The 12,242-nt window shown below is 40.8% G+C and overlaps 1 protein-coding gene across 2 annotated transcripts; it reads right to left on the bottom strand.

The window, feature by feature from the left end:
• Window positions 1-9,349: 9,349 nt before the first annotated feature.
• LOC122668041 (origin of replication complex subunit 5) lies at window positions 9,350-11,986 on the bottom strand. Of its 2 annotated transcripts, none has more exons than XM_043864577.1 (4): window positions 10,961-11,986; window positions 10,448-10,873; window positions 9,665-9,980; window positions 9,350-9,535 (listed from the first exon to the last, which is right to left on the bottom strand). In XM_043864577.1, the coding sequence occupies exons 1-4, from the start codon at window positions 11,794-11,796 to the stop codon at window positions 9,485-9,487; spliced, it is 1,629 nt and encodes a 542-aa protein (XP_043720512.1). In that variant the 5' UTR covers window positions 11,797-11,986; the 3' UTR covers window positions 9,350-9,484. The 2 variants fall into 2 exon arrangements, with proteins under 2 accessions (XP_043720512.1, XP_043720521.1); XM_043864586.1 differs by having other exon boundaries at window positions 10,448-10,870; window positions 10,961-11,983.
• Window positions 11,987-12,242: the final 256 nt, after the last annotated feature.

The raw sequence follows: 12,242 nt of genomic DNA, 5'->3' as shown, positions 1-12,242 counted from the left end.
ATGAAACTTATGGTAGTGATGAAGTAGTAAACTTCTACATGGTTACCTTAGCAAAATTCTAGATTAATCTTCCAAACAAATAAGACTCAAAATGTTGAACTTGAAAGTAAATAGACTGCACGCAACGGTGGTCGTCAATCACATCAAAATGTTGTCCGGTGGATGCAATGCGTGTTTCCAGTTATCAACCTGAGAATATATATATAGAGAGACTGGTGAGGGATGTAACGATGAAGAGAATCCATTAATCCTTCTACACAAGTTAAGAATAAAAATCCACTAATCCTTCTCCACAAGATAATTAAGGTATTTAATAAAAATTCACTAATCCTTCTACACAAGACAAGGATAAAGAACTACAATAATATACCCTTAGCACTTGTTATGTTATGAAGAGAAAGGATGGTAATCGTGAAGAAAGATGAGGCAAAACAAATTAATTTATATGAAGAAGACTGATACGAAAGAGAAGAATAAAGGATGATAATTATGAAAAAGAATGAAGGGGGGAGCCCATATAATTTATTTTAAAAGGTTTAGAGATTTGAGACCTAGAGTTAAGTGGGTGTTTCATTTAGAGATCAAAGTAGGCTTGGAAATATTATTTATATCAAAAGGAGAAGGAGGGGCTAATGTACTTAAAACCCTTTTTTATGTTTTTTTCATGAAACATTCTTTAAAGGGGCACCTTTGTATTGTGTGGACATTGCCTTGCCGGCGAGGGCTTCTCCTCCTCTACTTGGAGCATTTGGAGAGATGCTTGCTACCGAGATTTGCAATCTAGGGCTCGTGTATTTGTTTAATGGGACCATGCCTGATTTTTTCTGGACCCTAGTACAGGTCTAGAGTCTAGACCAAGTCTGGTCTGGGGTATGGTCAATCTATGAATTTCCTTGAAACACACAATACTTTTTAATTAAAAATCTGATTTTCATTATTCAAAATCCATTTGAAAGGGTATTCCAACTATTTTTTAAATGGGACGAATAACAGAAACCATTTTGGCAGAAAACTATTCGAGCAGTGGGTCTCACAAGACCAAAATTGGCAAAATGTAATCTTTTGTAAAAATAAGTGCTAAATTAATTAAAACCATAAATCATGAAATCTAGGCCAACTTCAAGGTTCTTGTGACCCTGACCCATAATCTACCAAAAACAAAAACAAAAACAAAAAAAACCCCTGACCCATAAGGGTATTTTGGTCATTTAGGCCATTTTTTCTTTAAATTATTTTTATAATGATTCAAGATATCACTGAAGTCAAGAAAAATCTCCATCAGTCATTAAAATAGGTCCCACGATATCTCGGAACACTTGTTCATTATCACCAAGTCCGTCACTGGGGTGACGAAATGAAGTGTCTATATCTGAACACAGCTACACAATGGTTGTGTATAACTACACTCTTCCAAGTATACCCATAATTAATCATTCATGACATTTGGATCGTAACTTTAATAAACACAGCTACACAATGCTTGTGTATAACTACACTCTTCCACGTATACCCATAATTAATCATTCATTACATTTGGATCGTAACTTTAATAAGAGAGTGAGACCCAAGTAGACGTCGATACTATGGAGAGAGGGAGGAGGTTGGCGAGCTGATACAGTGAGTGCAACTCCATAGCCAAGAATAGAGGGTTTTAGTCCTACGTAGATCAGGTAGTTTGCGCATGTTGGGCCTAAAACTGTGAAAGTTAATGCAATGAATGTAATTCCATGGGCAGGCATTGGAAGGGGGGGTTAGCCCCACATTGATTAGACAACGTACTACTATTGGACTTGTAACCCTGGGAAGTCAAATAGTCTCAGAGTTGTTTGTGCACCGGCTATGTGGTGTCTATGGCCCAAAGTGAGTGCAGCTTTATGGCTAGGAATGGGGGAGTTTAGACCCACATAGGTCAAAAAGTATACAACTGTTGGGGTTATGACCCTAGGAAAAGCCTCTCTACCCTAAAAACTTGGGCTTTTGAGTTGGACATCATCTCCAATGAATCGTTATAGTCTACGGTTTCCTGATCGATGCGATTTCCTAGTGCCTCTCACAAGAGGAGGGTAGATCCCACCCAGGCAGAAGTGTTTGGTCACAAGAAAACCACTAAAGGCATGGGTTGGCCTCGCATTGAGCTCCTCTATAGCACGATAGGGAGTGTAGCACACATCCAACGGCCCACAGTGCTTGGGCACGCAGCCCAACACCCTACCTGTGCGTTGAGCTACATGCCCAAACATTGCAGACCGTCTAATAGTGCGCTACAATCCTGTCGCACTACAGAGGACCCAAATCCCTTATTTATAGTATTTTGGTACCTCTTTGATTGCTATGTAGATACGTTGTTACTCCCAGCCTATAAACGTTGTCTACTTGAACTGACTCATAAATTATCTAATAATTTACTTTACTAAAACACTGACAGGATAAATTATTAGTTTTTTGAGGCCGAAAATTGCCAGATGATGTTTGCGGCTAGACGAAATAATCTGCGAAACCCGAAAATAAACACTAAAGGGTCATCAGAGATAATTCCAATCAGGTCCTCCGATGCTTAAATCAATTTTCAAGGCAACCAGTCAAAAGGAGAGATTAGTTTAAGAAGAAACGTAGAACTAAATCAAGGTTCTTCGACTATAGTCGAATTACGTCCAGAGCTGGTTCTAAAGTGGACAATTGAGTTTAATCTAACTTACCCGAGATCTTCATCTAATATTAATAGGCGATCGGGAAGATGTGTTTTGATTTGACATGGTGGGATTTCCAGTCCTTTGCAACCCGAGATTGATTGGCTTCGGTAAGCAAGCTTTGAATGCAAAATGGTGTTGTCAGAAGATAATTGATCCTTTCGATTGATATTGGATTATCCTAAGCATGCCTTCATTAAAGGCACCGAATTGAAACATGATCCGATGCGTTGAGACTGGATGTATCCAGGATATGGACGATGGAAGTCTGTTCCCTAAAGGCATTCTAGAATATTATTTGTCTCATGATATATGGCTTCTTTATTCGGAATTAACTTGATCTCCAGAGACGTTCCATGTCCAGCCTAACCTCTCTGTATATATCCCAAGCGATTTTTTGCATCAATGGTCATGTCAAAGCTACACACTTATCAACTGAGATTAATTGATGCCCTCAAATATGTGTTATATGAGTAAAGTTTTCCTTATAAAGTGTGCACTCCAGGTAACCAAATCCTTTCAAGTAGCCGGTGAAGGCATTGCCTTAAAGTCCATATATAGTTTAAGTAGCGGGTGAAGGGATTCCTCCATCACCCATCACCCATCACCCATCTCCCATCTCTTACCTCAATTCCTCCATAAAACCTAACAGAGTATTCTTTTGCATCGAGAGAGAAGAGGAAATTATGCAAGATGCAGCCCCTATATATTTATACCTCAATTGCTTTATAGTCAAGTCCTCTTTGAACTTTCGAGCAGCATTTGAAACTTTGGGAGGAGGTGGAAGCCAATCCTCCATCCACAAGATTTACAATGTCAGGACCCTTAGTCCCCTTGTCAACCTAACAACCATAAAAACATTCTAAAAACCCAAACATATAACCAAAAATGTAAATCCAAGTACGAATGCAAAGATGACGTAATGAATAAACATATTAAAAACAACTAGGAAAAACACAATTACAGTGATAGACGCTTCAGAAAACTAACTTCATTTTGGTAAGGTAGATTTGTAACAGTCATCTAGAGAATAGCTACCAAAAAGATAAATAAATAAATAAGAAATTCTTACTGTCAAGTGTCTAACGCATATTACATTAATCGGCTGAACTCGACCGTAGTCAAATAGAGGTTTAAGTTCTTCCTCAGCCGATTTATCCTGCAAACAAAAAAGAGATCGAATTCAAAGCTGTAAACCTAGCAATAATAAGCCAAATGCAAAATGGAGCGACCAATAGAGTCAAGAGTTTTCACCATTTTCACAAGTTTGAAGAATGCAAATCGTCAGCAATTACAGGGACAGAGTGGTGCGAGGTTGTGAGAAATGGTGGTGGGGAGGGTGGGGTTGCGAGAAGAAGAGGGGTGGCGGCTTGTCTTTCTAATAACAAAAGTAAATGACTATTGTACCCCTCAATTTTGGGACTTTGGAACATGTGCTCATTCAAGTGTCGGCATAAATGACCAAAAACAAATTTTGGCCATAATACCTAATAGTGTCTTGACCCTATTATGGTTTTTATATTATTCTGATTTATTTTAAATAGAAATAAGGTCCATAAATGATACCAAACACCTGCAAAAACGTTTTTGTGTGTGAGATAAACACAAAAATGATACCAAAGATAGCCTTACTTTTTATTTTCTATAGGAAAAGAGATTCATGATTTGATACTATGATGGGACTCTGAGGAGAATGAATGTCTACCCCCCTCCCCTCTTATTGTTGAAGATCCCAAATACCCTTCCAAAGTCCAATCACAGGTCCAATGTTGTAGATGTGACCATGGCTTAAGAGAAACTATGTTCAAAACCTATACTCCCATTTCAAGCAGACATCTTACATAAATTAATTTATGCTCCAGCTTGAGAGGGGGTGCTAGGAGTTATCAAGAGGAGGTCGTGATTAGGGCCTGGCGCTGATCACAAGACCCCTCCTCCCTTTTCTCTTTGGTTTTTTCCTCTTTTGCCCCTTATTTTATTAGATCAGCAGCCCCTATAGAAGAAGGTGTTATGTAATTGATCTCTTATTTTATTTCTGTATTGAATAGATTGGAGGAGTCACAACTTAACAAATGTGACTCCCAGGGTTGCAGCACTCTTTTCCATTTCTCTCTTCTTCCTCCTTTTTCACCCTTTCTTCTTTATTATTTTACAGAGAGAATCCTTCTGAGGTTAGGATTCTTAAAACCTAGAAGACCAGAGTACCCAATAGCAGGAATTTTATGCCTCTTAAACAGGAACTGAACATGATATTCAATTATGGAAAAGAAATAGGATAAAAGATAGAAAAGATATGATCAGGAATCACCACCTGGTCCGCAGGCTGGAACACCACAGCAGGAGCATTCTGAATCACCACAGAACCAAAGACAAAAAACCAACTTTCATTCATCAAATTTATATGCAGGGCTGAAGCCCCATACAACCTTGTATAAAAGATTCAAAAACAAAACTAAGCCTAAAACTCCTCCAGCAAATAGCTTACCTTGGAGATTCTCATAACTAACTAGTATACTATAAACCAATGATGAAAACAGCTTGAAACAAGGCTGGATTCATAGAGACCTAATCTAGCACAGCTAAAACACTCTAGTAAAAATTAAAAGTAAAGGAACAGGACTAACTACATCCCATAACATAAGTAAATAATAAAAAAGGAACTCATTCCTCCAACCGTAGGTCATGCTTGGCGCGTTGGTCAAGTGCTCACTTGTTGAACGCTTGGTCACAGGTTCAAGTCTTGGAAACAGCCTCTCTGGAAACAGGGGTAAGGCTGCGTACATTTGACCCTCCCCAGACCCTACTAAATGCGGGAGCCTTGTGCACTGGGTACGGTTTTCTAATCCTGAATATTACTTGGGACCCGGGCCAGCCCCTAGAATTTTATTGACATCCAAAAATAATAAAGAATACAAGGGGGGGACATACCACCTTACCCCAACCCAAGGACCAAAGCTGCTCAAAATCTCTCGAAGCAAGAACTGACCGAACCCAAAAAGAAAAAGGGAAATATTAACAAAAACTAATTTCTAAGCACCGGCAGACCAGCCTTGTCCTCACGAAGAATACCCTGTATTTCACCTGTAGGTAGACATCCCTGCTGAAAACTGGTAGAAGCCCTCATGTCACATACATGATTTGCCAACCAATCAGCCGCCCTGTTGCTTTCCCGATAAGCGAAAGACACACACGCCCTAGTCGAGAAAACTAATGCCAATGCTTCGTGAAACCAGTACCAACCCTTCCAAGAGCAACACTTCTTGAGGTTAATCATTCCGACCGTGAATGCAGAGTCAGAGTTGACCACCAAATCAAAGTATCCTAACTCGTGGCATAGCTGCAAACCATCCCTCAAGGCCCTTAGCTCTGCAATCGTGTTAGTGCAAACACCATAAGAGTTCGAGAAAGCCACCAAAACCTTACCATCCGAATCCCTAATGACTCCTCCACCCCCACCCTCACCTGGATTACCCTTGCACGCTCCATCCACATTAAGCTTAACTGAGGCGAAGGGAGGGCACCAATAAACTGGGAGGGGCTGCCTCAACTTAGGGGAAGGAGCCAATAGACCAAAGCACTGTAGAATTAAGCTGTCTCTAGCTGAACCCACTTGTCCCACCTTGGACGGTAGAGGAATCTCTTTCACCCAGCCCTTGACCTGCTCAACAATAGATGCCGCAGTACGCCCCGATTCACCATGCCGTCTATTGTTCCTCTCCCTCTAGAGCTCCCAGAAGATCAAAGAAGGCAGAGTACCTGTAATAAAGGCGCTAAGACTGCTAATGCTCGCCGAACCTTGGCATAGGGCTAACCAACCTCTAGCATCCTGTGAGGGGACGGCGGGGATGTCAAAAATACTGGAAAAGAAACCCCAGACCTTAGTAGCCATTCTACCAGAAACCAGGCAATGATCAGTAGTCTCTCTCCTAGGCCTCCCACAGCAGTTGCATTTGGAAGCCAGCGGAATGCCAACCAATATTAGCGACTCATCAGTCGGGATCCTTCCATTTAGAAGTTGCCAGGAAAAGAACGAAACTTTCAAGGGCACTGATTGGTTCCAGATCCACTTGGCATAAGGTTTCACAGGGGACACACAGAAAATCAGCAAAGATCCCATATAATCTCCGAATGACAGCCCTAGGAGGATCCAGGGTAGCAAGAACATGGATGGGGATGGACGAGTTCATGCTTTAAAAGAGTTACACGACCACCTGAGGATAGCAACCTTCCCTTCCAGCTCGCCACTTTGTTCCTTTAGTGAAAATAATGGTGTCATCTACAAAAAGACGGTGAGAGATCCCCGGGTACCCTCTCGGGAGCCTGAAATAAGAAGCATGTCCCTCAGCAAAAAGCCCCTTGACGCCCCTACTAAGAACCTCCTCTGCCAGAATAAAAAGCGTTGGTGATAAGGGATCACCCTACCTCACTCCCTTGGTAGACTTGAAGAAACCTGAACAGCTTCCCCCAAGCACAATAGAAAACCAACAGTTCTCCACAGTCTTCCTGATCAAGTAAATCCACGCCTCACAAAAACCGAATCTAGAGAGAACCATCCATAGGAATTTCCACTCCAACCTGTCATAAACCTTCGCCATATCCAGCTTAAGTGTCACATTGCCCCCCTAGCCTTCCTGTTTAGATCCTGAGCCACTTCTTGAACAATGCAGTATTATAATTTATACATCTGTTCTGCACAAAAGCACCTTGTTCTTCCACCACTAAAGAGGGAAGCAGACCCGCCAACCAAGAGACAATGATCTTGGCAATAATTTTATAAGAAAAATTGCAAAGACTAATAGGTCGGAGATCAGACATTACCTCAGGGTTATCCTTCTTTGGGATGAGCACCAGATTAGTTGAGGTAAAGCTCCTAGGAAGGGCACCACCCTCAAAGAAGTCCTTAACAGCTGCACAAACATCCTCACAAACCACATCCCAGCAAGCCGTGAAGAAATACCTAGAAAAGCCATCAGGGCCGGTGCACTATCACTGGATAAGGAGAAAACAGCCCCCTTCACTTCCTCTGCAGAGGGTGCCAACAGAAGGGTAGAATTCTCAGTCTCAGTCACCACGTTAGGGATCAAAGACAGCAGCTCCTCATCAACCAAACAGCCTTAAGAAGCAAAGATATCTGAAAAGTGCCTAACAGCCTCAGCCTAGACCCCATCAGGGTCAGAAATCCACTCCCCGTCCGCTCCCTTGATTTTGTGCACAGAGGCCTGCATCCTTCTGACATTAACCATGGAGTGGAAGAACTTCGTGTTGCGATCTCCCTCCTTCAACCAAGAAACCCGAGATTTTTGTACTCATTCCTCCGACCCCTATTTTAGATCCATTAAAGTTGGCCTTTTACAATAAAACCCACTGGACCAATGGCCCAACATGTATGTAACCCAACCCAAGGCTTGTTTCTACTAAATTATGTCCAATTATGTGTATTATCTACATCACGACTGGAAAACCAAAACCAGACCAACCAAATTCCTTATTATTCCAGTTTTGGTTCGGATGTTGAAAAAATCATACATATCAATCGGTATCAGTCTGGCCCAATTGGACCAATAAGACCGACTAAAGACCAACCAAATTGATCGAAACCCAAAAAAACTGTAAAAAACAATACTTTCTTTTATTTATATACTTAACAATTGGTTATATTTAATTATAACTGCTAAAAATCAAGATACAGGTTATATATAGACCTATAGGAACTCAATTTAAGGTGCTAATAGAAGTTCATATATTTACTATATTGACTTTTATATAGTAAATCAATATAAAAAGTTGTACTATTGCAACCTGTTGGTTGCAGGTTCAAAAGTTGGAAACAGTTTCTCCTACGATGCAGGGGTAAGGCTGCGTACATTTGCCCCTCACAGACCCTGCAGTAGCGGAAGTCTTGTGCACCGAGACACTCTTTCTATATTGATTTTTATAATTGATTAGTGACTGATAACTGAAGCCAATAAGAGACCAAAAACCGACTAGGCCACTAGCTAGTCTGTTTTGACATTGATTTAAGGACCGATAGCTTATCAGTCGGTTTCAGTCTAAGCCAATATGTGCTAAGGCCTAAGGGCCTTGGTCTGCCTAGCTGGCGGTAGGCGCCCGGGGCCGGATAGGGGAGGCCCCGCACCACTGCGGGGGAGTGCCGGCAGAGCCGCAGCCCTGGAGGGCCGCTTCCCTCTCCTCTCCTGATCTCTATCATCACTCACGCAATTCCTAAAATGCCCTACCTCCTTCAACTCTCTGAAAGCGTGAGAAGGCGAAGAGCATGGGTAGCTATGAGTTCATCGCTTCTACAGTAGCCTCCCCTGTTTTATTGAAACCGACCAATTGATACCCTATGACTACTAGACATTGGACTAGAAATGGATAAGAAAATGTCTTGGTCAATCTGATTTGAACAGCTAGCTGCGACTTCCCCAGACATCAGAATAAAAATATGAATATATTAAACAACATTCAGACTCTACCCTTCCAATTAATCTGGTCAACTATCCAGTTAGGAAGATTACTACACAAAATTGACCCACCACCCAGTTCAGTGCCATTTTTATGCAGACCACATCCCAATTAACAATAAAAAAAAACTACTTAACGATAATCAGTCGATAGTTCTAATTACTACCCCTAATCAATTTATGAGTTCATGGTTCAACGCACCATCAAGAGTGGTGGACATATTCATTTCCATAAGCAATGATTGATGCAGCATATAGTCATTTCTTTATAGATTTCCTAGAGTAGGTCTTGAAACGAGAAATCATATCAGAAGTGCATACCCGCTTCACAGGTCATCTTCTATATAAATACTTGGATAGAGGGAATTTCAAGCTCCTCGCGACCTATCAAGAATTTCAAACCAAGAACACTTAGAGAATAAAAAAGGCTGATGATAAAATAAGGAACCTCAGTATTTCTACCAACTAGAAACAGATTTCATGAACTTCAAATGTAAGAGTGTGGCAAGATACCTTTAAAGCCATCTCTTCAGCCATATTACAACGGTACCTAGTGGATCCTTCTAATGGGCAGGTCCCTCCTTTGGTGATAAAATTAGCATTGCAGAGTGTGGAGAGCTGCAATAGAACATCAGACATGAGCCCCCTCTCACCATCATCTGACTCCAGCTGACCAGCATCTTGCTGCTCTTCTTCAAGCGGACCTTCTGCCACTGATATGAGACATTGAAATATTGCTAGCAACCTTTCCAGTGGGAAAGATCCTGGTCCTTTCATGAGCAACTCTTTCTCTGCAGTTTCCTTACGCTCCATTGCGGTTTCAGAACTCCTATCAAGAAAAGTCAAATGTGCAGACGAGATTCTGTTCAGATGACTTTCTAAAGACTTGAGGGACAGTCATGCTTACAAACAAGCAACAGAAAAACCAGAGGCAATTGTGTCAATGATTATTATTTAAGTCCTTCGAATCCCCATGAAACCCATGTCAACACGTAGTCATAGACTCATAGTTAATGAGATTGGTTTGGCTATACCCAAATATATCAAGATATTAAGTTTTCTTAGACGACCAATATGGGACGGAACCTATGGACGGGCACCCCTAATTCTGCCGCATTGACCATTCCCCAAATATCCAACAGTCATAATTGCCCGTCCGTTGATTCCTTCCCAGACTGGCCCATCTTGGAACCTCGTTCCCCCAAAAAATTTATGGGTCAAGCTGGTCTCCCAATAATGCAATGCTTAATTACATATCACCTGTAAACCACATTCAGTGACATGATGCATACTTACTTTCTCCTGCGCTTTCTACCATCTGAACCCCCTCTTGAATCAAATAGGGCTGCATCAAGGGTAGCCGGATTTCTTGAAGCAAGAAAAGCAGAAATAAGTAGATACTTGGCTGAGATAGACAGATGGAGATCTAACTCATCAGAAGCTTCCCCAGTTCCACATTTTGTGATACTGCCTTTTCTTCGGGGTTTATCCTTGTTGGCTTCAACTCTACCAGAAGACACAGATGAAACCTTAAAAGCCTCATTAAGAGCAGAAGCTATGTGTGGTCGAAGGTGACTGAACAGCCTTCTCTTCGTTTCTTCATTTGGAACAATCCCCGAATCACTTATAGGTTCACAATATTTTTCAAACAATGGTTGAAAAGCAGTAGATAACTCATCGACCCGTTTAGTAATTCTACAGAAAGGACTTAGAACCACACTGCTTCACACGAAACATAAACAGATACACTAATTAAATCAAATAAAAGAAACTTAAGGAGACAGCATAAAGGAAACAAATTTTCCTTACTCAAGAAAAGAAGCATAGAGCTTTTGATTCTTCTGGTTTCTCATAAAGATCTCAGAAAGATCATCCTCTTTGTAATCTGGAAAATGGACAGGAATAGGATCCACACAGCCAGTAATTGAATAATACGTGTCTGGTGATGTATTGCTGATGAAAATCAGACCCACATCAGGCAACTTCAGGATATCATGGAGCTTGAACAGCAAAGAAATTATACCAGAATTCTTGTCCCACTCCCGAATAAGCTCCACGTTATCAAATATCAAGTATACCATTCTTCCACCTCCTTGTTCTACCGGCTCTTTTGAACTTGATTTTCTCACATAACCCTTGAGATTATTTATGAAATCAGTCAATGCTTCATGGAGAAAATTAACAAAATCAGCAGGTCTTTCACAGCGTTTTGCACTAGAATAACTATTTTCTATATTCCTCCTATGAAGTAACAACTGATTTAGTGTAGATTCAAACAGGATACGTGGACTGTAGCAAGTACGACAGCTTGTATAAACAAACGGGCGTCTGAGATGTCTGAAAATTTGAACAATGATACTTGTTTTCCCAGTAGAAGCACCACCATAAAGAAAAAGAGGAAGCATGGGGCAATTCAGGGGACCAATCAAGTGCAAAAGCTCTCGAATCTGAAGTTGTCTGCCAGGAAAACAAGAGAGTAGAGTATCCAAGTTTGTGGGCTCTTCCCCAATTACTGGATAATCGCTTGTTGATAGGATGTGGAGATCACTCGTTTTTCTCGTTTCAGTGGTACTATTTGAATGTGCTGTGGAAGAGGAGGATCTGGTTGTTCTTTTGGTAATTTGTGGGGTTTCTTTGTCGCCCATCTCTTTGGAAAAAATTTATCAGCCCCTACAACCTTCTGGATAAAGAAAATCAAGCATAAGATCAAAGTAAAAATGATGGCGAACACCAAAAGATGGAATCAGAAACATATAAGAGAAATATGCAACCAGGAAAAACGCAATTCCACCATTCAGTTAATCAAATTGAAGCTGTACATGGTTACACAAAATGATGACAAGATCAATGTACTTGCTTTCACACTGTCTATAAGAAGAAGAAGCATACAGTCCTTGTCTCCTTTCATAATATTCCTTCTTTTTACAGGATTATTAACATGTTGCTACATATATTCTATCAATCCCATCACCACCATCTACCCTGCTTCCTCAGGTACTCTAGATAACATGTTAGTCATGAACTAGCATAGTTATATCTCATCATGTCTAGAGCAGATTTTATATATAACATACTTTGAATTTTCATAATT

Source organism: Telopea speciosissima, chromosome 1, assembly GCF_018873765.1.
Source record: "Telopea speciosissima isolate NSW1024214 ecotype Mountain lineage chromosome 1, Tspe_v1, whole genome shotgun sequence".
NCBI classification, from domain to species: Eukaryota; Viridiplantae; Streptophyta; class Magnoliopsida; order Proteales; family Proteaceae; genus Telopea; species Telopea speciosissima.
Note: the sequence above shows the minus strand (reverse complement) of the source record. Positions and strands in the feature narration are given on the sequence as shown.